Source organism: Saimiri boliviensis, chromosome X (assembly GCF_048565385.1).
Source record: "Saimiri boliviensis isolate mSaiBol1 chromosome X, mSaiBol1.pri, whole genome shotgun sequence".
Classification (NCBI taxonomy): domain Eukaryota; kingdom Metazoa; phylum Chordata; class Mammalia; order Primates; family Cebidae; genus Saimiri; species Saimiri boliviensis.
Window position 1 is genome coordinate 106239034 of NC_133470.1, and position 27529 is coordinate 106266562.

A 27529-nucleotide genomic window follows, 5' to 3' on the forward strand; every position below is an offset into this window, starting at 1 on the left:
AAATAAAATTATAGTGAATCACTCTTAGGCATTTTCACTTAAATAGTGAATGTTAAATCTAACGGATTTCTTTCCCTTGCACAATGCATTTAATCTGTGAGAAAATTATGTCAGCCTACCTAACAATATATGTCTCTATATATGTCTATAATCCTTCCAATAACCACTGCTATGATTTAGTTTTTATCTGCCATGAGTCTTTTTCTAAATTATTGTAATAGCCTTCTAATTAGTCTTCCTTCTTCACCCTTGCCCCTACAGTCTATTCTCAACAAAACAGCCTTTTAAAACCTAAATCTGTTCATGTCGTTTCTCTACTCAGAACCCTTGAATGGTTCCCCATTTCACTCACAATAGAGACCAAAGTCCTTAAAATTGCCTAGAAGGACATATATGATCTGTTTCTCCCCTACATTGTCTCTTTGACTTCATCTGCTACTCTCCTCCCCATCAATCGCTCTGTTCCAGTCACACTGATCTTCATGCTGTTCCAAGAATGCACCAGGCACCCTCCCATCATAGGACCTTTGCACTAACTCTTCCATCTGCCCAGAATGCTTTCCCTCTAAATATCTGCATGGCTAACTCTCTCACTTCTTTGAAGTCTTTGCTCAAATGTCACTTTCTCAGTGACCCTGATAACCTATTTAAAACTTATCTCCTTGCCACAGTTCCAATCCTATTTACCTTCTCTATTTTTTATATAACATGTATCTTTTTTTGAGACAGGGTCTCACTCTGTTGCCCAGGCCAGAATGCAGTGGTGTGATCTTGGCTCACTGCAGCCTCCACCTCCTGGGCTCAAGTGATCCTCCTGCCTCAGCCTCTTGAGTAACTGGGACTAAAGGCATGCCCCACCATGCCCAACTAATTTTTGTATTTTTTGTAAAGACAGGATTTTGCCATGTTGCCCAGACTGGACTTACTACCTTTCAACAAACTATATAATTTGTGGAATATAAACCCCAACAGGCCAAAATTTTTGTCTTTTTTGTCTCCTGATTTATCACCAGCACTTAGAAAAGTGCCTTACATATAGTAGGTGTTCAATAACTATGTGTTGAATGATGGACGGAGGGAGAGTTGGATGGATGATGACAGAAGGAAGAGTCAGAGCTCTAGAAAGAAAACCAAAAGAGTATGAGGTAATTATCACCACATGCTAATGACTTCCAAATCTATATTTGTAGTCTATATCTCTTCTGAGCTTCAGATACATGTAGCCAACTGCTTACTAGACTTTTCTGGGTGTATCTACATAAAATGTACAAAAAATGGTATTATAATATAGAAGACAGGCTACCAGTTTGTAAATCAAGAGAACTGTGTTTTATTCCCAGCTCTGTCACTAACTAGCTGTGGGATCTGGGGATAGTCATATAACTTCCTTGAGTCTCAACCTCCTTGTCTGTAAAGCAAAAATATTGGGTTAGATTAGCCTGGATAACTCCAATGCTTCATCCAGCTCTGAAGTTATGATTCTCTACATTAAAAATGTAGCTACCACAATAACTATTTATATAGGCAAAAGTCCTTTAAAATTCATTAGGAAAAGCAAGGACTGATTGGCAGGTAGCATGTAGAAGTTTGTGTCTTCTCTGGAGCAGGCACTATAGTGTAATGGGTAAGTTTTCAAGCTCGGATGTGACACAAGCCAGCCTGGTTTTATATTCCAGCTCTCTACCACTAAATAGCCATAAGATGTCTGATAAGGAACTTCACTTCTCTTATGTAGACTGGGCAAAATCAGACTTAGTCTAAAAAGTCAAGGGATCAAACTAGAGTGGAGCAGACCAAGTACCTCTCCTGAAGATAAAGGGTGAGTGAGTACCCCATTGTTGCAGAAGCAACATCCTTTGATTTTCAGAAAATTGAGATATAACAGGAAAAAAAGAAGTGCCCTGGAACACATTTTTTTGTTTGTTTGTTTTTTGTTTTTTGTTTTTGTTTTTGTTTTCCCCACAGAGTATCCATCAGAGATTTAGTGAATTCCTAGTTAGCAGTTCTTAGTGGTAAGAAAAGAGGGTAACACCATCTCTCCAGAAAATGTGATTTTGCCAAGATTTTTCACTTTAGTGATTAGACCTTCTATGGAGAGGTTACATTTTGAGACTACTGGGAAATAACAGTGAACAGGGAATAAGTAATGGAATATCATGTGCTATCTGTGTCCAGGCACATGGGAAAATACCCAGGAGCCAGAAAAAGAGCAAGAGTAATGTTTTCATTTTACAGTATAAAAACAGGAAAATCCCATTTTGACTCTCAGGGCTGAATGCTCTAAAGAGAATTAGAGAAAGTGGGTAGATTGAGCATTATTTAAAATTTCACAGCCTTCTAATTTGTCCAATCAGTTGGGATTACATTGACATTCATTTAACCCCTGCTGATTGTCCAGGGGACCTTCAATCTTGAGCTAATAAAATCGACTCAAAGATGTTGCAGTATATAAATCCTGACAAACCAGCTAAGTGATCTGTGATGCTCCTTTGAAAAGCAAGATTCAAGTGGCTTATCGGTCCTCTATGCTTGCTTCCTGCCTCACTTCTCAAAGATCAGCAGTGACTCTGATTGCCCCAACATAGCTCCCCAGAGTGAATGCTTGGGTGTAATTAGAATTGCTGGAAGCTCCTCCTTTTCCATTACCAGAGAATAGCGTTCTTTATGTTCCCAGTTATCTTGAATCTTTTTACATGGAACTTTTCTTGGTCTCCATCCTGAGTGGTGATTGGGGTTCTATAGAGCTTAGCATATTACCTGATTAATAGGTGGGCTTTGAATTTGCTCTGCTATGGGTTATCATTGCTGTGCGCTGATCACTGTATTTCAGTGAGATTAGAAAATCAGGCCCAGACGGACAAAGTGCTTTGAGCTGTTAATTAAAGAACGGGTACTATCCGTTAAGAAGATAGTATAGCCCATTGCCCTGCTTGGTGGCATACACCTAAATCTCAGCAAATGCTATCAAAGAAACTTTCTACATTTACCCAAGGAAAATAAATAAATCCCCAGCATTCTTGACATTAGTCTTAGTGGCTTTTATGCCCTTTTACTTAGTAGACAGTCAACATAGAAGAATCACAGCATCTAAATAGGGTGATGACTTCATCACAGAAGTTTTAAATCCCACTAATTTAGCCAAGGGAAGGAGCCTTTGCATTTTCAGTGTTACATTTAACTGTTGCAGTAACCAGATGCTTTTTACAGTCTCTCAGTGGGCCTAAAGGTAGACCAAAGGAAATTTAAACAGTATGAAGTGATTATTTGCTTCACAAAAGGATTCTTTACCACCTAATTCTCCTAAATAGTAAACTTCAGAAGGCTTTTTATTCTGAAACAGGATTGTATTCTAAAGGCTCTGATTTTAAAACAGAGCTCTAACTATATGGATACTCTTGAAAATTCTTTACCTTATGTAGTAGGTGGTGCGGGGGCAGGGGGGTTGTGTTCCATGATCAAAGCCATATGTGTCTTCATAGCTGTAGATTTCTCTATCCATATGAGTGGTTCCTTCTCAGTCCCAGCCTTATCTAAACATCTGGGTAACACAAGGATCTGGAAATTTAAAAGTTCATATCTTAGCTACCATTCTACTCCAGACTTCTGGTAGGACTTTAGAAAGTTCCAGATTGGGAATTAAAAAACCTAGGTTCTATAATAGTAAATAATAATAACGCTATAATGACTGCTGTTTGTTGGGAGCCTGTCAACTGCTAGGCATTGAACTACATGCAATACAGATAGCATATAATCAGTTATCCTACAGTAACCCTTGTAAGGTGGGAATAGCAACCCTATTTTAAAGATGAAGAAAGAGATTTTCAGGGGTTACGTAATTTTCCCAAGGTCATACAGTCAGTAATGAAGTTAAGATTTGAATTTAGGTTTACTTGCTACAAGTTCTTATTCTTATTATTATTATACTTTAAGTTCTGGGGTACATGTGCAGATCTTGCAGGATTGTTACATAGGTATACACATGCCATAGTAGTTTGTTACCTCTATCCCCCCCATCACCTACTTTAGGTATTTCTCCCAATGCTATCCCTCCCTAATCTCCCCACCCTGCTATCCCTCCCCTAGCCCTCCACCCCCAACACACCCCAGTGTGTGATGTTCCCCTCCCTGTGTCCATGTGTTCTCATTATTCAACACCCACCTATGAGTAAGAACATGTGGCGTTTGGTTTTCTGTTCTTGTATCAGTTTGCTGAGAATTATGGTTTCCAGACTCATCCATGTCCCTGCAAAGGACATGAACTCATCCTTTTTTATGGCTACATAGTATTCCATGGTATATATGTGCCACATTTTCTTTATCTAGTATATCATTGATGGGCATTTGAGTTGGTTCCAGGTCTTTGCTATTGTAAACAGTGCCACAATGAACATACATATGCATGTGTCTTTATAATAGAATGATTTATAATCCTTTGGGTATATACACAGTAATGGGATTGCTGGGTCAAATGGTATTTCTATTTCTACATCCTTGAGGAATCCCCACACTGTCTTCCACAATGGTTGAACTAATTTCACTCCCACCAACAGTGTAAAAGCATTTCTATTTCTCCGCATCCTCTCCAGCATCTGTTGTCTCCTGATTTTTTAATGATCACCATTCTAACTGGCATGACATGGTATCTCAATGTGGTTTTGATTTGCATTTCTCTAATGACCACTGATAATGAGCATTTTCTTCATATGTTTCTTGGCTGCATAAATTTTTTCTTTTGAAAAGTATCTGTTCATATCCTTTGCCCATTTTTAGATGGGTTTGTTTATTTTTTTTTCTTGTATATTTGTTTTAGTTCCTTGTAGATTCTGGATATTAGCCCTTTGTCAGATGGGTAGTTTGCAAAAATTTTTTTCCCATTCTGTTGGTTGCCAGTTCATTCTAATGCTTGTTTCTTTTGCTGTGCAGAAGCTCTTAAGTTTGCTTAGATCCCATTTGTCTATTTTGGCTTTTGTTGCCATTGCTTTTGGTGTTTTAGTCATGAAGTCCTTGCCTATGCCTATGTCCTGAATGGTATTGCCTAGGTTTTCTTCTAGGGTTTTTGTAGTGTTTGGTCTTATGTTTAAATACTTAATCCATCTGGAGTTAATTTTTATATAAGGTGTAAAGAAGGGCTCCAGTTTCAGCTTTCTGCAGATGGCTAGCCAGTTTTCCCAACAGCATTTATTAAACAGGAAATCCTTTCCCCATTGCTTTCTCAGGTTTATCAAAGATCAGATGATTGTAGATGTGTGACATTACTTCCAAGGCCTCTGTTCTGTTCCATGGGTCTATATCTCTGTTTTGGCACCAGTACCATGCTGTTTTGATTAAAGTAGCCTTGTGGTATAGTTCAAAGTTAGGTAGCATGATGCCTCCAGCTTTGTTCTTTTTGTTTGGGATTATCTTGTCTACGTGGGCTCTATTTTGGTTTATGAAGTTTAAGATGGTTTTTTTCCAGTTCTGTGAAGAAGGTCAATGGTTGCTTGATGAGGATAGCATTGAATCTATACATTACTTTGGGCAGTATGGCCATTTTCACAATATTGATTCTTCCTAACCATGAGCATGGAATGTTTTTCCATCTGTTTGTGTTCTCTCTTATTTCCTAGAGCAGTGGTTTGTAGTTCTCCTTAAAAAGGTCCTTCACATCCTTTGTTGGTTGTATTCCTAGGTATTTTATTCTCTTTGTGGCAATTGTGAAAGGGAGTTCACTCATGATTTGGCTCTCTGTCTGTTATTGGTGTATAGGAATGCTTGTGATTTTTGCTCATTGATTTTGTATCCTGAGACTTTGTCAAAGTTGCTTATCGTCTTAAGGAGATTTTGGGCTGAGAGTATGGGGTCTTCTAAATATACAATCATGTCATCTGAAAATAGAGACAGTTTGACTTCTTCTTTTCCTAAGTGAATACCCTTTATTTCTTTTTCTTGCCTAATTGCTCTGGCTAGAACTTCCAATACTATGTTGAATAGGAATGGTGAGAGAGGGCACCCTTGTCTAATTCCAGTTTTCAAAGGGAATGCTTTCAGTTTTTGCCCATTCAGTGTGATGTTGGCTGTGGGTTTGTCATAAATAGCTTTTATTATTTTGAGATACGTTCCATCGATACCTAGTTTGAGAGTTTTTAGCACAAAGGGCTGTTCAATTTTGTCAAAGGCCTTTTCTGCATCTATTGAGATAATCATGTGGTTTTTGTCTTTGGTTCTGTTTATGTCGTAGATTACGTTTATAGACTTCTGTATGTTGGACCAGCCTTGCATCCCCGGGATGAAGCCTGCTTGATCATGATGGATAAGCTTTTTGATGTGCTGTTGCATTTGTTTTGCCAGTATTTTATTGAAGATTTTTGCATTGATGTTCATCATTGATATTGGCCTGAAATTTTCTTTTTCAGTTGTGTCTCTGCCAGTTTTTGGTATCAGGATGGTGTTGGTCTCTTAAAATGAGTTAGGAGGGAATACATCTTTTTGTATTGTTTGGAATAGTTTCAGAAAGATTGGTACCAGCTATTCTTTGTACGTCTGGTAGCATCCGTCTGGACCTGGACTTTTTTTGGTTGGTAGGCTATTAATTGCTGTCTCAACTTCAGACCTTGTGATTTAGTCTATTCAGGGATTCAACTTCTTCCTGGTTTAGTCTTGGGAGGGTGTAAGTGTTCAGGTATTTATCCATTTCTTCCAGATATACTGGTTTATGTGCATAGAGGTGTTTGTAGTAATCACTGATGGTAGTTCGTATTTCTGTGGAATCAGTTGATATCCCCTTTATTATGCTTTATTGTATCTATTCTGTTCTTCTCTTTTTGTTATTAGTCTGGCTAGTGGTCTATCTATTTTGTTGATCTTTTTAAAAAACCAGCTCCTGGATTTATTGATTTTTGAGGGTTTTTTTGTGTCTCTATCTCCTTCACTTCTGCTCTGATCTTAGTTTTTTTCTTGTCTTTGCTAGCTTTTGAATTTGTTTGATCTTGCTCCTCTAGTTTTTCTAATTGTGATGACAGGGTGTCAATTTTAGATCTTTCCTCCCTTCTTATGTGTGCATTTAGTGGTATACATTTCCCTTTAGACACTACTTTAAATGTGTCCCAGAGATTCTGGTACGTTGTGTCTTCATTCTCATTGGTTTCCAAGAACATCTTTATTTCTGCCTTCATTTCATTATTTATCCAGTAGCCATTCAGGAGCAAGTTGTTCATTTTCCACATCGTTGTGTGGTTTTGAGTGAGTTTCTTAATCCTGAGTTCTAATTTGATTGTGCTGTGGTCTGAAAGAGTGGTTGTTATGAGTTCTGTTCTTCTGCATTTGCTGTACCTACTCTAAGTTCTTGTTCCTTCCATCTAATATGGTGACCTGGAATGAGATATTTAACCTCATTCAGCTTTTTCCTCTGTAATATAAGAGATTTAGACTAAGTCAATAGTTTTCAACCTTTGCTATATATTACAACTGCCTGAGACGCTTAAAAAGCGTCAACAACAAAAAAAAAAACAACACTAATGCACAGGTTGCCCCCTAGACTAATTAAATCAGACCCACTGGGGTAGGATCTAGGCTTTAATTACCTTCCAGATTGATTCAAATGTGCCACAAGAGTTAAGACTCACTGCAAGTGTGATGGTTCGAATCTCTTCCAGTTCTTAAAAACTCGAAAGCATAAGTCTTAATTCTAGACCTCATCTTCTCCATTTTGGCCAAAATTACAACTTCTTCAGTGGCTATGACTAAGACATTTCAGATTCCTGCTCACTAGGTTCTTTTCTCTTTCCCTTCAGTCCTCTCATATGGAACAAAAAAACAGTACAGTGAGGTCTTGAAATTACAGATTTGTAAAAGTTAACAGAAAGTTTGTAAGTTCCCTGAATCCCTTTACCCCTTTTACTGATCAAATAGAGGGTAAAGAGGGTATTATGAGGAACCGATTATTCTTAGCCACACCAACAAGACAGAGATTAGTAGCAAAGTGAGGAAGCTAGACATTCTGATACCCAAGGAAGCTCCCAAATCAACTGCTTGCCAACTTGGATAAGAGTCAGGTTGAGGGCCTTGGCCTAATCTATGAACAAGACTCATTTATTTTTGCATGTGAACTATAATCACTGGTTGTTGAGCCCTCCAAATCTTGAGCTAGGAGAATTGTTGTTAAGAGCTGAATGGAAAAGAACGGATTACACACAATAAATCCTTGCAGATACAAAACCAACACCAGAAAACCCATGACCATCATGCTTTGTTTTGTTGGGCTATGGACTGTAGGAGTTCACTTGGAAAATGCTGTAATACATAGCAACAAGGAGCTGGCAGATAGAACAGGCTTTACGTATAAGATGAGTACATATTTTTTTGAAACAGAATGAGAATTATCTCATTGAGTAGGTTTTTAATGATTCTCTATGGCCAAATTTGTCTCACTTTAGTTAATGATTTCCTAGACAAGCTTATTTTCTCTGCTGTCTTTCATATTTCCCTGTAAATGCTGCAAGACTGACTCTGGACCTCACCTCTCCAGCAAGGAATTTGAGGAAAGTTTCACTGATATTTTTTTAAAAAACAACATAAAAGGGATGGTTTGTACTCTGATTTTGTGAAACCAAATCATTCTGACAGCTGTAGGCATTGTTGTAAGTAGGCACCCCATCATTGTCAAATTAATCCTGAATCACTTCCTTCAGTAAGCATGAACAGAGAGAATATAGTAACTACAATCTGAATTAAACAACTCCTGTCTCAGGAACCCTGGTTGTGAGAACTCTTGATAATAACTGTTTAAACTGAGTGGAATTTTCTCCCACTAATTTCTTAATAAAAAATGCCTAAAAATTTGGCATAGCTGAATTGTCACAACAAAAGTAAGGAACAAAACTAAAGGACTCTGGATGGGACAGACAGATCAGACTGGGTCTTTATGCTCCAGATGTCATGGTCACCAAACGATTGAATAAAATGACTTTTAGGTTCACGCAGTCAGTTTTCTGTGGAGCAGAGATGAGTACCTCGGAGGCCATGTCCTTCTGACACTCTTAGACAAAAGTTTGACAGAGATAGTACGGAAATGTTATGTTTTGAAGAGTTTTGTCCCAAGCAAACATTTTAATTTCAAATGTTTTTGCCCTTAAACTTAGATCTTCCACCTCCTGCAACCCGAGAAAGACCACCAGGATGCAAAACAGTATTTGTGGGTGGCCTGCCTGAAAATGGGACAGAGCAAATCATCGTGGAAGTTTTTGAGCAGTGTGGAGAGATCATTGCCATTCGCAAGAGCAAAAAGAACTTCTGCCACATTCGCTTTGCTGAGGAGTACATGGTGGACAAAGCCCTGTATCTGTCTGGTAGGTGTTTAGATGTGGGGATTGTGCCCACCAGGCCAATACAGAGATTGATAGGACTATTTGTCTGTAGCAGCTAAGTTTGGGCTTAGTATTACCTGCTCTTGCCTTCAGAGATGGAAACTGAATGTTCCCATTCAACTTCTTCCTTTAAAGCTCTTCAATAGCTCCCAATTGTCTATGGGATAACTTCAGACTCCTCACATGTGGCATCTGAAGGCCTTGACTGTGTGCTCTACCTCTTAGAGTCATCTCCTGATCCTTCCTTCCCTCACACACCATGTCCCAACCACATTAAGTGAACTCTTATTTCCAGAATGTGCCATGGTGTTTTATCACCTTGCCTGCCACACACACCCACTAAAGCTCCAGCTCAGGCACACCCTCCTCTGGAAAGCTGTCTCTGACCTGTCTCCCTACTCTGCCCAGCGCTGCTTTAGGCACTCCTTCCTTAGGGCTTTCACAGCACCTGGTGCTTCCTCCCAACACGACGACACCTACTGTCCCATGCTAGAACTGTCTCTTTCCACATCCGTCTCCCCCACCAGTGTGTGAAATCTTTAAGGGCAGGGACTGTGTCTTATTTAACATTGAATCCCCAGCACCTAGCACACACCCTAGCACAAAAGTAGATGTTCATAATTATGGAAGTCAGTAAGTTGTCAAATATTTATTGACTGTTAGGCAGAATGCTAGGTTGCTGGGGATACAGCTAAGGCTGAGGCAGATAGACTTCCAGCCATCAAGGATACTACATTCTGGAAATGGCAAAATATATATGAAAACAAATAAATAAGTTACTTTCAGTACTGGCAAGTACTCCTAGGGAGATAAAAAAAAAAAAAAGGTTAATCTATCCAGAGTTGTTAGGAAAGGAAGTCTTCTCTGACATTTGAACTGAGACTTGGATAATGTGAAGAGAGATTGCCATGTGAACATCTTGGGGAAGAGCATTCCGAAGTAAGGAACAGCAAGCCAAAGGCCCTGAGATAAAAATGGACTTGGCGTGTTCAAGCAGAGGATAGAAGGTTAGTATGACTGGAGCATAGAAAATGAGAGTTGGGGTGGCGGGAAATGAAGTCTGAAAGGTAGGCAATACCAAATCATGTTGTCTTATGAACTATGACAATGAGTTTTATTCTGGAAGCCACTGGTGAATTTTAAGGAATTCAGTGACACGATCTGATTTACATTTTAGAAATGTTACTTCTGAGCAGAAGATGGGCTAATTGGTATGAGCAGAGGTGGTGACTGGGAACTAAGTTAACCAACTGTAATATTAGTCTAACCCAGAAGTGATAGTGGCTTGTATAGTACAGTAGTTGGAGTGGAGATAGTAACAACTATCTCCTATTTATAGTAAAAATTCTGATTTAGGGTGTGTCTTTGTCCATTTTCTGTTGCTTATAAAAGAATACCTGAAACTGAGCAATTTATAAAGGAAGGGAGTTCATTTTTTACAATTATGGAGGCTGAAAGTCCAAAGTCTGGGAGGCACATCTGGTGAAGGCCTTCTTGCTGGTGGGGTCTCTCTGCAGAGAGTTAGCTCAGGTCTTTCTTCCTCTTCTTATAAAGCCACAAGTCCTACTCTCCTGAGAACCTGCTAGTTCATTAATGGATTAATCCATTCATGAGGACAGAGCCCTCATGACCCAATCACCTCTTAAAGGCCCCAGCTCTTAATACTGCCACATTGAACTACTTCCTTGACTAACAGTAATGGTTTGGAAGAATTGAATCTAAGTACTAGATATTTTATGATGACAACATCGTTATTCATATAACAGGTGCTTATTGAACATTTTATTTGCGTAAACTATCGTGCTAGGTGCTGTGCAGAGTAGAAAATGAGTAAAACCTAGTTCTTCCCCTTAATGAACTTAGAGTTAGTATGTCGTCATACATTTATTTATTAAAGAAAAATGTATTTAGTGCCAGGCATTACTAAATACACTGATATGATACACACACTGCTAATAAGAGATTAAAAGTGACAAGTGCCATAGAGGAAGAAGTGAGAGATAAAAGTAGGAGAGGGAGAAAGAATATTTCTGACTCCTAACTGAGGGCATCATGAAAGGTAGCTTTTGGACCAAGTCTTTGACAAAGTGAAAACATTTGCTTGTGGACAATGGGACATAAAAACAGCATGAGCAAAAGTATAAAAGTTATAAGCTTTGGCAAACATTCAGGAAACAGTGAGTAGTGGTTTGTTTACTAAGTAGACATGAGAGGAGGAGGCAGAACATCAGTTATTAGCACACTCCGAAAGGCTTAACAGTTGGGTCTTTGCTCCTCGGGTACTAGGGAATTGAAGAAATTTTTGAACAAGGAAGATAATTGTTTCTGCAAGATTAATTTGACAGCTCTGAATAAAACTGTATTAGAGGAAAGATGAAAAAAGAGGAGAGAAGGTCAGTTAGAAGCCTGTTGTAATAGGCAGAGGAAAATGTAACCAAGGTTTTGAAAAAGTAGGCTAGTAACATGGGGAAGGAAAGGAGGAGGTATATGGAGAACACTCTTATTACAATTGCTAAGTGCTATAGAATCTAACTACTGAAAATTCGACAGCACTTAACAATGATAACAGAGCATTCCATGAGACTGTTTTAATAAGAACATAAAGGTCTCAAAAAAACCTGCATAGTTGTACTTAAAAAGACAATATACTGATCAGGAAGCATCCATCTAAACATCAACAAAATCAGCTCTCTGTTAACAGCCACCTCCTAGAGACATTCTTAGGGCTGCCAAAAGAAAGAGGATTTCAATCAGTGATATGAAAACAACTAAATTTTTCCCTTTAAATTTGAATCTGTCCCCTGAAAGTGCACAAATGCTACCAATCTCCTGAATGGGGTGGCTGTTACCTCATTTTGTAAAAGAAAGCAATTAAAGCAAACAAACAAAAAAATCTCTTAACAAAAGGGGCTAGAAAATGTGGAGATGATCTTTTTGTTTTCTGATGGAATTGGAGTACCTTTAGGCGCTGGCACTGTGCACAGTGCACACAACCCATAGCATTGTAGTATCTTTAGTGAGGTTTATGTAGAGCTTTCATATCATCCTATTATTTGATCCCCTCTACAGTTCTGGGAGAGTAGGAAGGTAATCATTAATAGCCCCATTTTTCTGATAGCTCAGATGATCAAATAAGATGAATGGATGTGCAAATGTATTATAAACTGTAAAGAGCCCTATAAAGTTTTGCTTATGAAATGTATTCATTCTTCCTTTTCCTAAAAGCGATGTGTAGTAGTTTTAGCATTACGTGGTAATATTATTCTTTGTAACAGCTTTAATTGGCTATAATAATTTAATTTTAATGAGGTATAATAATTGACATAAAATGACCTTAACATATCTTAAAAATACAATTATATAATACTCTATATATGTATTCAGCTGTGAAACCATCACCAACAATGAAAATAATGAATATGTCTACTATCCCCGAAAGCTTCCTGTACACCCCTTTGTAATCCTGACCTTCTACCTCTCCCCACTCCACCTTCAGGCAACCATTTATCTGTTCTCTATCAGATTAGTGTGCATTTTCTAGAACTTTATATAAATGAAATCATGCATTATGTATGCTCTTCCTTCCTTTCTATAGATTCAGATTTCCACTTGGTATCATTTTCCCTATGCTTGAATTTCCTTTAATATTTTTGTAGAGCAGATCTGTTCCCGATGAATTCTTTCGACAATGATTTGAAAAAGTATTTCATCTTTCTTTTTGAAAGATGTTTTTCCTCTTTCAGATGTTGTTCCACCATTTTCTTGCTTGCATTGTATCCAACAAGAAATGTGTTGCTATCTTTATCTGTGTTTCTCTGTGCATATTGTGTCTTTTGTCCATGGCTGCTTTTAAAATATTTGTATTATTGCTGGTTTTGAGCAATTCAATTATGATACGCTTTGGTGTGATTTTCGTCTTGTTTCTTATGCTTGGGGTTTATTGAACTTTTTGGATCTGTGAGTTTTGATCAGATGTGGAAGAATTTCTCCCCTTATTTCTTTAATTTTTTTCTGTTCTCTCTCCTCCCTTTTTGTGCTCCAGTTAGGCATATATTAGGCCCCTTGAAGTTGTCTCACAGCTCACTGGTATTCTCTTCCTTTTTTCAGTGTTTTTTCTTTCTGTATTTTATTACAGATCGTTTTATTGCTGTCATCAAATTCATTCATTTTTTTCATTATAGATTCAGAGAGTACCTGTGCAAGTTTGTTATATGAATATATTATGTAATAGTGAGCTTTGGGCTTCTAGTATACCCATCACCCAAATAGTGATTATTGTATCCAATAGTTAATTTTTAACCCTCATCCCCCTCCCACACGCTTCATTTTTGGAGTCCCCAGTGTCTATTATCTATCTTTATGTATACCCATTGTTTAGCTCCCACTTATAAGTGATAACACATGATATTTGATTTTCTGTTTCTGAGTTGTTTCACTTAGGATAATAGCCTGCATTTGCATTTTAAAGTATTACTAAATTCACACATTCAAAAGCCCAATCTTCATATAATCCAGTGAGACAGGAGAAATAAAAATGCTTCTCTTTTGCTGCTTTCAGAATTTTTTCCTTCACTTTGGATAGTCTAATGCCTATATGCCTTGGCGATGTTCTTCTTGCAAAATATCTTTTAGGTGTTCTATGAGATTCTTGTACCTGGGTGTCTACATCTCTTGCAAGACCAGGAAAATTTTCCTGGATTATTCCCTTAAATATGTTTTTCAAGCGTTTCACTTTTTCTTCTTCTCCCTCAGAAATGCCTATTACTTATAGATGTGGTTGCTCTACAGAATCCCATATTTCTCAAAGGCTTTATTCATTGTTTTAAATTCCTTTTTTATTATTTTTGTCTGGATTAATTCAAAAGACCAGTGTTCAAGGTCTGATATTCTTTCTTCTTCTTGATATAGCCTGTTATGAAAACTTACAGCTGTATTTTCTAAATCCTTCAGTGAATTTTTAATTTCCAGAAGTTCTGGGGTTTTTAAAAGATATTTATTTCTTCTTTCATATCCTGCATTGTTTCTCTGATTGCTTTGTGTTGGTTTTCAACTTTCTCTTGAACCTTATTGAGCTTTCTTACAATCCATATTTTGAATTCTTTATCTGTCATTTTCATTTTGGTTAGGATCCATTGCTAGAAAGCTAGTGTGATGTTTTTGGGGTGTCGCAACACTCTGTTTTTTCATGGTGCCAGAGTTCTTACACTGGTTCCTTCTCACCTGAGGAAGCTGTCACTTCTTATTTTTGAATCTAATTTCATTTGGATGGGACTTTTTCCCCCTTGAAGGTGTGACTGTAGCGTATGCTGGGTAGGGTCCTTTGTTTTTGCTTCTTTAGCCCTGTACACTTCTGTTAGCAGGTGTCCTATTGTGCCATGCAGTTCAATCTCCTGGCCAGTAGGTGGCGTGTACAAGTAAGAGCCACCTGTGGCAGAAGCAGATAAGCGTGTGCTGTATCTTTTTTACTGTGAGATGCTGTCTGTTCTTTCAGGTGATGGGCTGGTCTGTGAAATTCCGGGTTCCCTGTTCAGTCCAGGGAGAGCAGATACAGGACAGAGCTGGGTGGAACGGGACCACCAAGCTCACCCACGAATAACCCAATAATGAGCACAGGCAGCAGCCCTGTCAGGAGTGGCTAGGGGAACTCTTGGTAAAATGTGCTGAGGTCTCTTCAACGGGATGAGGGGGCTGCATCAGCTCCACTTCCTAGACAGGCGGCATCACAACTTTGTCCTGGGGCTCGTGACTTAGTTTACATGCTGTCTATCTATCTCTAGGCTACTGTGTAGCTGAGAGGAGTGACTTTGGGGAGGAAGCTCTTCCCTCAGCCCAGTACGACCAGCTTTGTGGCTCACCTGCTCTCTGACACACCTTCATGTAGATAAGGGGAGGGGCTCTGCATTTCAGCAAGTGAGGGTGCGTGGAAGCTCAGGGGGTGCCAGCTGGTTAAGCCCAACCTCAGGCCTCAGGGGTAGTGGTCAGGTGCCAGCAGTGATGGATGGGGCTAAGCAGTCCTCCAATTCCCAGGCCCCTAAGTGGCCCACTGGATGGTGTCTATGGGGCCTGGAGGGACTCCGCTGGGACTGGGCCAGCAGGCTTATTCTCAGGCCCCCAAGGTTCAGGTGGTGGCTGTGATAGGGAGGGTGGGCTGGCCCCCCGTCACCAGCAGAACTCTTAGATGGGGTCAGGCAGAAGGCTCAGGTGCTGGGGGGCCCCAGGTTCATTAGTTTTTTTCTTATGCAGCATTTAATTTGCCATCAGTCCTGTCCGGTGATGTTTTTTTAACTTAGACATTGTAGCTTAAGTCTGTAGTTGTTTGATTGTGGCTCTTTTTATATCTTTTGGGTTTCTCCTTAATATGGTCAGTCTTTTCTCTAGCTTCTTGAGCATGTGAAATCAAATTTTCATCATTGTTTTTATGTCATTATCTACTAATTAAGTTATCTGCATCACTTCTGGGTCTGTTTAGATTGGTGAATTTTTAAAATCTTTATTATGGGTCATATTTTTCTGCATCTTTGCATGCCAGGTAATTTTTTTATTGAAGTTTACCTTATTTGGTGACAGATGTTTTTATTTCTATAGTCTTGAGCTTTGTTCTAAATGCAGCTAAGTAACTTGGGAAAATGTTGGTCCTTTTAGGTCTTGCTTCTTAATCTTTGTTCAGCAAGACCAGAGCAGTTTACTCTAGGACTAATTTTTCTCCACTATTAAGGCAGAACTCTCCTGATCACCCAGTACCAGAAGTGTGAATTTTTCTGCTCTGACTGGTGGGGAAAGGAGCTGTTCTCAATCCTGTGGGAGCTTCAGGGATTGTTACCTCTAATGTTCAGGTAGTTTCCCACACACATAGATGTTAGTACTCAGCTAAATAATAGTGGTGGACCCTCTGCATATCTCTGAAGCTCTTTCTTTCCGGTACTCTGCCTTATGAACTCTATTTCCGTAGTCTCCCTAGACTCCCAGTTCAGTCTCCTCAACTTGGGAATACTGTCATGCCCTGCCTGAGTTCCTCTCCCTTTGCTGAGGCCCAGAAACTCTCCAGGAAATAAGCTGGGGCATTAATAGGGATCACTTCATTTGGTTTTTGTCTCTCAGTGATCCCTGTCTTCATTGTCTATGTACAGTGTCTTTAGAAAGCATTATTTCATATATTTTATCCATATTTTTAGTTGTTTAAGGTAGGAGAGCAAATCTAACCCCTATTACTCTATCTTAGCCAGAAGCAAAAGTCTATGTTGGGTATTTTTCTTGAGAGACAAGTTGGAATAGAGGATACCACAGTGTATTTGGAGTCTAACGTCCTAGATTCAAGGGCCAGCTCTACTGTTTGCTAATTGCCTGATCCAGGGCAAGCTATTTAACCTCCCTAACCTCTTTTGATGCTCAGTTTTCTGTTTGGTAAAATGTTTACCCTGCAAGCTTGTGCTGAGAGTGAATTGAGATAAATTCATGTGGAAATATCTAGCTGAGCTCTTGAAACAAAAAGTACTTAATTTTCCCCCACTTTTTATTAAGAGACATGACTTGGGTAAGTATAGCTGGCACAAAAACAGGAGGTAGGGTGTTGAATACTGGTTTTCTGAATCCCAGTCCTATACTACTGTATTATAATCACACTGCATTTTTTTCTTTAAGGATCCCAAATTATATGTCACCTGAGTCACATACCACTCCCCATCTTTTTTTTTTTTTTTTTTTTTTTTTCAGGAAAAAAAAAAAGGTTCAGAGTTGACAAATGCTTCTAGGAAGCAATTTTAGGGATTAAAATACCAAGTTAATGCATTTAAGTTTTACTAAAATCTTTGTAATAGTATAATGGACACTCTTGAATTTATTTAAAGACAAGATCGTTTGAGGCCAACTTTTCCATTCTTCCCAGCCCTTGGTGCCATAGAAGGATCATGCTTGATACCAATTACCCACAGAGCCACCCTCAGCCAGAGGTAAGATATTATGGAGGAATGGAACTCTTAAGAACAAGACTGACCCAACCCACAGAATGTGACCTATTATCAGAGATAATCAAAATCTTTTGATGATTTACCTTGCTAAGCATGGAGAGAGAATTTGGAGTTGTGTGGTCACTTGCAACTGTTGCAGTGACATCTCAAACACTGAACTTGGAAAAGTATTTATAGTTGTTCATGCCCTTCTCTCTCTCACACACACATACTTTCTATCTTACTCTCTCCTCTCCCTTTTACTCTCCTATGAATTTAGGTTACCGCATTCGCCTGGGCTCTAGTACGGACAAGAAGGACACAGGCAGACTCCACGTTGATTTTGCACAGGCTCGAGATGATCTATATGAGTGGGAGTGTAAACAGCGTATGCTAGCCAGAGAGGAGCGCCATCGTAGAAGAATGGAAGAAGAAAGATTGCGTCCACCATCTCCGCCCCCAGTGGTCCACTATTCAGATCACGAATGCAGCATTGTTGCTGAAAAATTAAAAGGTATCAAAGGCATTCAAACTTCATGATTAAAAGAACTCTTTTATTTAGAGAAGTGTAATAAATATAATTGCATTGTTGGCAGTTAACTTTGAGTTTCCTACTAACGGCCTCCAAACATTTCTTGTGTTAGAGCCTTGCAGATAGAGAGGTGAACCTAGTAACTCAAGAACCCGGAAATTTATCCCTACTACCTGTGTCTCTGCTCCTTCATTTTTCTCTTCAGATTATCAGGTGACTAGGAATAAACAAGTTTCCTTCACTTTTCCACATCAGAGAATTTTAGGCATGATCTACGACTTGTGACCTGTAAGTGCCCTCTTTTGTAGTGGATACAAATTAGGTTTGGATTCCAAGTCAAATGAGTGAATCAGGATAGGATTTGATGTGATCCTGAAAAACTCTGGTAAAATACTTTTTTTTTTTTTTTGAGACGGAGTCTTGCTCTGTCCCCAGGCTGGAGTGCAGTGGTGCAATCTCGGCTCACTGCAACCTCCGCTTCCTGGGTTCAAGCGATTCTTCCACCTCAGCCTCCCAAGTAGCTGGGACCACAGGCATGTGCCACCACACCCGGCTAATTTTTTTTTTTTTTTTTTGTATTTTTAGTAGACACGGGTTTCACCATGTTGGACAGGATGGTCTCGATCTTTTGACTTCGTGATCCACCCACCTTGGTCTCCCAAAGTGCTGGGATTACAGGCGTGAGCCACTACACCCGGCCAAAATTCTCTTTTTAAAGATGAGAAAATGGAGGCCCAGAAAGTAGCCATGGTGTACGTTCTTCTTAGATTACTCAAAGAGTTAGCCACCACCAACTAAAAAATAAAGACTTTTAAATCACTTTTAAAGGCCAATTTATTTAAAACAGTGACTGTGGAGACTTGCTTAATCAGACTGCTTTCCCATTAGTTTTCATTCTTGTTCCCCTTGTTTGACTCTCAGCCGTTTTGTTAATTTAACATTAATTGCTCTGCCTGGTCTCCTGTCTTAGTAGCTCAAATCCAGTCTTTCTCATTTTCTGAGTATAGATGATTTTATTGAATGAATGCTGGTGTCCCATTGCTCTTATTGATAACACCAATCCAGCTCTAATGGTATGAATTTTCCCAGCTTCTTGTACTCTCAGGTCAGCAAGATACTACTAATCCTACTTTCCAAATAGGTCTCCTTCACCAGACATGTTTGTACCACATAGCCTAAGGAATTCACACATGTAAGAAATTGATTTTGACTTTCTTTAAGGGAAAAGCAGAAAACCTAGAGTCTAGAATAGAGGCACAGAAATAATGGTACATTTTTAAAAATGAGAAAGGCTGAAAGAAAGCATTGCCTAAGATGCCAGTTCCAAGACTTGCCTATTCGCGCACAACCAAACAAATTAGTTTATGTTTTTAAAAAATGAGTTTAATGGGTATGTGACCCTCAAGAGAAGCAAAAACTGAGCATCAACATAAAGTCTATATCTAAGTAATAAAGTGAAAAGCTGCTATAAAGGAGAGGCTGACTGCTTGTCATAAGTCTGCACTGAAAAAAGGGCAAGAGGCAAGAAATTCAAATTGCAATGAAGGAAATTTTCCATTTGACATAAGGGTTTCTAGCCAGAGAAGGATGTGAAGCCCTTGAATTGGGCTTCAATAGATATCAATGGACTCTCCCTCTCTGCAGCCTTTAAGAGTAGAATGTACATGTGGCTATCTTGGGGAGCCGAACCAGAAGCTTTGGAAGAGCTTCTCTACTATCTTAACTAATCACAGAATAACTTTTAAGTAGCTGCAGAAATCTACATGGAGTGTTCCTCAGGCAGAAGACAAAAGGATGTGGAGAAATATAGAAATAAAATGAATTGCATCAAAATAGATTGTGACTGGGACTAAGTGGAAGGCCTGGGGCTGTGGATGGAACGCAGGAGTGATATTATAAAAGGTCGAAGATGTACATGTTTGTATCTAAAGAATGACCCACTTAACTCTTCCCTGAGGCTCCTTCCAATGCTGTCATTGCATGGATCCAAGGTAAAGTTACTGTCAAATTCACGTTAAACTCAGGATTCGAGTTTGTTTTTCCTCATTAAAACACAGAACTGTAGAATTCTGAAACCCCTCACTAATTCATCTTTTCTTCTGTCTCTCTCTCCCCTCCACTCGTGCTCTCTCTCTCTCTGTCTCTCTCTCTCTGTCTCTCTCTCTCTCTCTCTCTCTCTCTCACACACACACACACACACACACACACACACACACACACAATCAGAGAGGGTAAGAAATTTGCAATACATGAAAGCTATATATCAGCACAGAGAACTTTTTTCAAGTAAACATTTCCGTTTCTGAAAATTCATCATAGACCACAACCAGTCTGACTACACTGAGCCTTCCATTCCTCCTGTTTGTCTGCCTGCCTGCTGCCTGTGTGTGCACCTGTGTGTATGTGTGGCTCCTCATCCTCAGCGATTCATTTAACCACCACTGCCAAAAACCACGATGGCCTCTTTGCCAGCATGTTGGGAAAATAGCTCAAAATTTGCTTACCTTTGTTGGCTATAAACATATTTTTTTTCAGATGATTCCAAATTCTCAGAAGCTGTGCAGACCTTGCTCACCTGGATAGAGCGAGGAGAGGTAAACCGTCGTAGCGCCAACAACTTCTACTCCATGATCCAGTCGGCCAACAGCCACGTCCGCCGCCTGGTGAATGAGAAAGCTGCCCATGAGAAAGATATGGAAGAAGCAAAGGAGAAGTTCAAGCAAGCCCTTTCTGGAATTCTCATTCAGTGTGAGTGGAACTTAGAGTTCTGCTGGAATGATGATAAGTCACTTCACTTAGTCACTTGCTCTCTATAGGAGCCCAGGTCTCCAGAGCCATCTTGTGTGAAGGCTCAAGGCTCCCTTTTTCACTGCCTTGTGCTCTCCTTATATTGCCAAATGCCCAAGCTCCAGTTTCACAGGAGACATGTGGGCACCTGCTAGCTTCATCTTCTGTGGTATATGTACTTCACCTTCTTAGAAACACTGAACTTTAGGCCACATCCTGTACTTTTACAGCCCTGGGCCTCAATAGAGGGCTGGGTATTTTATTGATAAAGTTACGATGCAGCATTTTAAATCTGTTTTGCTTCAGATTTGTATCATTATCATCATGTAATATGCCTTTTAGAAACTCCAGTTCAATGATCAATATAGTTATATTTCCCAAGGTGATTGAATAAAAACCAAATTTGCTACTTCTACCTTTTTGATTTAGTTTCCTTTCTTCTGCTACCTTTGCTGGATGTTATAGACAGTCAAAGGAGGCGAGAAGCTACCAACATGGCCATTCTCAAAAAGTTCTGCTCCACACCTATCTAAGATCTCTGAAATGAGCCAGATCAGATAAATTATTAAGTAATTTTTTGCTTACCACATTATAAAATTATACACTCATATTTTTTAAATATATATTTTATTGCACTTTAGGTTCTGGGGTACATGTGCAAAACATGCAGGATTGTTGCATAGGTACACACATGGCCATGTGGTTTGCTGCCTCCATCCCCCTGTCACCTACATCTGGCATTTCTCCCCATGTTATCCCTCCCCAACTCCCTACCCCCCACTGTTCCTCCCCTGGTCCCCCCCCCAACAGACCCCAGTTACACTCGTATTTTTTCAGTAATAAGTGTATTCACCTTAAGAATAAGAGTACAATTTTATGACTTGGCTTTTAAACAATTATGGTCCACTTTTTCCAAACTTGACTTCCCTGTACTTGACTCATACATAATTATGATTAAGGGGGAGTTGTTTCATTTGCCACAACAACTCCTTCAAAATCTTGTATTTTGAAGGTATACATGGGCATAAAATCCAGGAGGCAAAAGCACATGTGTCCAGGACTTGAGGAAAAAATTTGAAAAAGGAGAGAGCAGCATGCATCATGGGAATATAAATCCTTAAGTCATTAGAAGACAGGGTGCAAACAGGGCCAAAAAAAAAACCACCAGCTCTGGATTTTCTTAATGTGAACACCCAACCAGACAGGGGCTCTTGTCTTGCTTTTCTTTTCCCCAAAGAGTCATGTCTAAGCTTCCCCTCTCTTGAATTGATTGGGATAAAGCCCCAGAATATCTGCATACATTTCCCTGTTTGGCATTTTAAGAGACCTTGAAAAATACTCTCTAGGACCACACTTACATCGTATTCTTTCCTAAAACTTACATTTCTCCAGTCAACAGTCTAGCTAGGTAGACTTTAAAAAGATTCAGTCCATCTTAGGTTTTGATCTGATGCTTTTGGTTAAACATACCTCAGAATAGTAAAGGCATGAATTCTGTTGAAGCAAGGAATCCAAGTTTATATCAGCAGGCTATGAAAGCAGCCAGAGGTAGAAAGTTCTGGTACAGTTTGCCATTTTCTTCCATGCTGTGCAGAGTCACTAGTACACTAAAGACAAGACTAAATTAAAGCGCATTTGCTAGGACTCTTCCTCTCCTGCCTCCGTGAATTCACTCTACCTGTATTCAAACTCTAGTTGTTACCACTTAACCCTAAACCTCTGGTGTTCCCTTTTGTCTTTCTGTATGTTGATGTCTTTTCCTTTGATTCCCCTTTAAAATCACAGTACCCCAACACATGTAGTCTTTTCCAAGCACAACCACAGCCTAGTATAGTGTCATAACAAGAAGATACAACAAGCCTGATGCTTCTCTTTTATTTCATTTCTTTTTTCCTCTCTTTTTCCATCCCGGATGATACTCTGGCCTGATCCAACTACTGATTCAATGCTGCAGTTGAGCAGATAGTGGCTGTGTACCATTCCGCTTCCAAGCAGAAGGCATGGGACCACTTCACAAAAGCCCAGCGTAAAAACATCAGTGTGTGGTGCAAACAAGCTGAGGTTGGTAACTTTTTACTCTGGTAGCCCCTCAGGGGGACAGTTTCTTTCTTTAACAAGTTATTGATTTGGAGTTTAGCCAGAATTAAATAGTGCCAAGCGCCCATGGTCACACAAGGCCCTAATGAAACACTAAGACATGTTCTGTAGCCTGTCACTGTGTCCAGACCACCTGCTGTCGAAAGGGTAATAAATGGTGCATGTGCTGTGGTGAATGCATTCTGCTGGATGGAAACCTGGGTAGTGAAAATGCAGCTGAGATAATTATAAGTTTACTTCTCTAAGCTAGCTAGTCTTGAATACAACAATAATTAGTGACCTGCACTTCTTGTGTTAGTAATATTAGGGCTGCCTTACATTTTTTAGTGTCTTGACAGTGGAGGACGGAAGCTGCCTGGTGTTCCACTGGATCATTGAAATTTCTGAGCTGCTTTTATCAAACTCATTTAGTCATCTTTATAGGTGGATGCTCTAAAGGTAGCAGGACTCTGATCTTAGGTTAAGGTCGTCACATACCTCTCCTTATATTCAACTGACGTTTTTAACATAACACTAGAATAAATGTGATATGATTAGTTTGCTATTCTGAATCAAAGATTAAAAATCGAGATGGGATATTTCACTGATCTGCCATCAGAAATCCTGTTACATATGCCTCAAGCCCTCCTATTCCTATGGGCAACTTCCTTACCAAGCCCTAATATTTTCAGTTTATATATGCAGCAACTTTTTCAACTACATTTCTGGTCCTCTTTGCCAGCCTGGTAGCAGTCCCATTATATCTATCAATGTAAATTGTCATATTCCTTAACTTTTAAATAGCATTTAAAAGATATTTACTTTTATAATGTGCTTTCACATTGGTTATCTCACCTGTGTGAGCCTCACAATAGACATGGTGGAGTGACAAAAGTATCGAACTCAGAGCCAGACATGAATTCAAATCTCAGCTCTGACGTTAGAACTGTGTGACTGAGCAGGTTATTCAGCCTTTGTCAGTCTCTATTTCTTCACCTGTAAATTCAAGACAATAATGAAACCAGTCTTCTAAGATTAGATGAGTTAGGAAATGTGCAAACAGTTTGAAAAATATACTATTACTTCAGTTTTTATTAAAAACTTCATAAGAGATAGTGAGTAGGTATAGAATTCATGCTTTGCATGCAGGAAAACTGAAACATAAAAATGTTAAGCGATTTACACAAAATTACAGAGCTACCAAATGGACTAGAAATTATTCTTGTCACTGTGAGCTCTGGTGCAAAATGCTTTGTGGTCTTGAGCTAGTCATTTAACCTTTGCAAATCTTTGTTTCTTAACTTATAAAGTAAAGATAATAATTACTCTCTGTCTGTCATGAGAATATATTAGATTGTTTATGTGAGAATAATTTGAAAACCATGAAAATCATTTAGGAGAAAATAAGCCAAACCCTGTTTATAAACTGATAGTATCTGAGCCATCAATTCCAGCACAGCAAAGTGATCTGGGAGTCACTAGAGAGAAATCCCTGAAGACATTCACCTAATGGGTAGGTAGAGTCAGAAAAAGCCAATAGCATCTTTACTTGTTTTTTAAAGAATTAGGTAAAAAAGGAAGCTATTATCTTACTGTAGCACAAAATGGTTTTAGAATCCTAGGGCTGCCTCATGTTCAACTTCAACAAACAAAATTCAACTTTGTGACTCAAATGTTCACTGATCACTTTCTCTATCTCAAGCACTATGACGGGCAACATAGAATGAAGTGATCTTTGCCTTCAGGCAGCCAGAAGGGTAATGAAAGTGATCAAGAGGAGGAGTGGAATTTCACACGCTAAATTTAAAATATCCAGTCTTCAGTTCAGAAGAATAAAAGTCAAGAGAAAAATGCTCAATAGGTCTTATGATTATAGAAAAGCAATACTGCATTAAGTTTCTACCTTCTCTTTGATACACATAAACTTCTAAGCCCTCTGGGTTAAAAGAAGTTGGCTGAACAGTCCCACCCTTTAAGGAAAGCCCTGACAGTACAACGTTGCCTTTTTGCAGGAGGAAGGGAGCCTCTGGTTGGAATGCTGATTTGCCTAGGTCACAGCACTTTTGTAAACTATGAGGCCATAAAATAATACCCATCAATATTATATTCCTCAATGCTCTGTGTAGTTATTAGGTTGGTACAAAAGTAATTGCAGTTTTTGCCATTAATATTTCAAGCCTATTTATCTGGTGGGTATATACATGAGTTTAATTAGACTCACAGTAGAGATAGCTATACATACTAATGAGCTAGAGACTCTTAGGACCTACAGAGAACTGAGATATTTGCACCCTATTACCCGATATTGTAACAGAACTTCCTTGTCAGAGTGGTGATGATAAAGTGCGTGACCAACATGACTTTCCAGGAGCTACATGTTTCATGATGTGACTTGTAGACTGTAGAAATCCCCAAAAATTCTTCCTGCTTGTTTGATTGAATTAAATTAAGGTCCACCTTGCATATCTCAAATCTTGTTCAGTACAACAGCTGAAAGTGGAAACTAACTCATAACCTTCCTCTGGTATTGCATTCCCTAAACCTAAAAGATCTCTTTCACTTTATATTGGTGCCTCTTTAAGTCATAGTTTGTTTTTGTTTTCATTTTCGTCCTTGTTTTTTTTTAACCTCTGCAAACTTTTACTTGATAACAGGCAACTATGAAGACTAAATGGAGGTATCCTGTGGGAAATAAATAAATCATCCTCTTAAATTGTCACTGCCTCTTAGCACCCCCTGAAAATCAGAACATCTCAAAAACTTAATCAGCTAGGCTGGCTTATTTTTGACCTAGGCATTCAAGCTACATACAACTCATAAGCCAAGGGTTTCATGAAGGTGAAAGTTTCTGATGTTCAACTTTTTTACCAGTTGCATCTGAGAACAAGTCAACCAATGATATTCCCATGTCACAAAGTACCTGTTTCTTGTCTCATTGACATCCTTCTACCAGCAGCCAATGTGGTCTTACTCTGCTGAGAGAAAGGATATAGAGTATGAAGAAAAAGTTTCTACCTTTGGGGAGCTTAGACATTGCCTTTCGTAGTATATGTCAAGCAGACTAGTTTGCTAATGAGTCTTTTTCATTGCTTTACTTTCCTGATTTATATGTATATGAGGTCCCCGCTAACACAACTGAAAAGGGTATTAGGAGAAGGCTAAAGTCCCTCCCATTACTAAAAGTTGATTTCTACAGTGACCTTACTGGCAGTTCTGTGTGTTGTAGTAACTCGTTTTCTACAGAATCACTTAAAACCTATGTATTTCTCTCTAGCTGGCCTAGATTAAAAGCTAATGCTTTGCTAATGTATAAAAACTGAAGCCATAACAATAAGCCCTAGGAGATACTCTCTTACATCCTCCCTCAGATGAGATTTGACACCATTGGGCTAGAGGAAAAGGGATTTGATGATTGCCAGTATTCTTGTAAAATGAAATACTGTGATTGCTAAAATAACGTTCTTTCTAGAATTACAGGCCTACCATTTCAAACTCTGAAGAACTGTTTACAGATAGATATTCAAATAATTCACATACCCTTGGTTTAGGACCCATCTGCACTAACACCAGTTATTGGCCTTCAGCCATCAAAAAACATCTAACACAATTTGGATCAACCTAATTTGTATTTCCACTATGTATCATGCAATAGACATTAATTAAGAACCTGAGTTTGTACTTTGCTTCATTATATTAAATGATATCTCAGAATCATATTTTTACATAAGTGTAGAAGCTATCTCCCTATCCTCTGCTGCTTCCCATTCCCTTGTCTGATCCCTTCTCCACCAATTTTCCTCTTAATATTGAAAGTCTTAGGCCAGGCACAGTGGCTTATGCCTGTAATCCCAGCACTTTGGGATGCTGATCCAGGCAGATTGCTTGAGCTCAGGAGTTTGAGACCAGCTTGGACAACATGGTAAAACCCCATCTCTCCAAAAAATACAAAAAGTATTGGGGTGTGGTGGCCCACACCTGTGATCCCAGCTATTTGGGAGGCTGAGGTAGGAGGATTGCTTGAGCCCAGGAGGTTGAGGCTGTAGTGAGCCATGATCACACTACTACACTCCAGCCTGGGTGACAGTGCAAGACCCTGTTAAAAAAAAAAAAAAGAAAGAAAGTCTAGATAAGTAGAATTTTGTTACACATTTAATAAGAAACTTTGATTTTCTGGTAATCATGTTCCTATCATAAAACATGAATGAGATTAATTTAAATCCACATAAATTCTTGTGAAACTATAGTTAGATAATTAATGTGTAATGATTTATGATTTGCTTACTTTATGATAAATCAAAAATGTCAGCTGGTATAAAAAGTGGTTCTTTTCATGCATTTTCCTGTCTCAGATTTCAGTTTCATTCTATATGAAAGTGCATTGTCCCCCATTATAGAGTAGTGTGTGAAATTCTAAGTTTCAAAAAAAGTTATTGTTACAACAGATGCAAAGTCATTATAATGTGCTTCCAGAAATCACTAACAGTTCACTGTTGAAATGAAAAATATCACAGATCTACTGTGGGCAGGAGAATGGTATGAAAACTTTAGGAGGACTATCTTACCTTTTTTGATGTAGTCTACCGGTGATGTGAGCCAGTCAATTTCAGGTAGAGATTTACAAATGCAAATTGCTGAAAAATGTTTCTGCATACCATTGCCACTCTTTCGGTTTCAGCACTGGATTTAAAATACCAGGATGGGAAATGGGCAAATCTGGGAGACAGCTACTTTCTTTGCTGTCTGCTCTTCAGTGGCTCAGAGATTTTCTACTGCCTGCAGCTATGTCCAAACTAGGTAGAATGCCTTTCTCAGGTTCATGTCACCTTTTAGCCCTTCACTCTGAAGGTATT

General features: G+C 39.0%; 1 protein-coding gene across 8 annotated transcripts in view; it reads left to right on the forward strand.

Annotated features, from left to right (window-relative positions):
• The window catches only part of ENOX2 (ecto-NOX disulfide-thiol exchanger 2), a 290848-nt gene that overhangs the window by 223886 nt on the left and 39433 nt on the right, over nucleotides 1–27529 (forward strand). For all 8 annotated transcript variants that reach the window (XM_039463952.2, XM_039463951.2, XM_039463953.2 and 5 more), the window contains 4 exons: nucleotides 9117–9323; nucleotides 17565–17798; nucleotides 20352–20564; nucleotides 22558–22664. In XM_039463952.2, the coding sequence (XP_039319886.1) occupies nucleotides 9117–9323; nucleotides 17565–17798; nucleotides 20352–20564; nucleotides 22558–22664 (761 nt within the window). The remainder of the gene's footprint in view (nucleotides 1–9116; nucleotides 9324–17564; nucleotides 17799–20351; nucleotides 20565–22557; nucleotides 22665–27529) is intronic.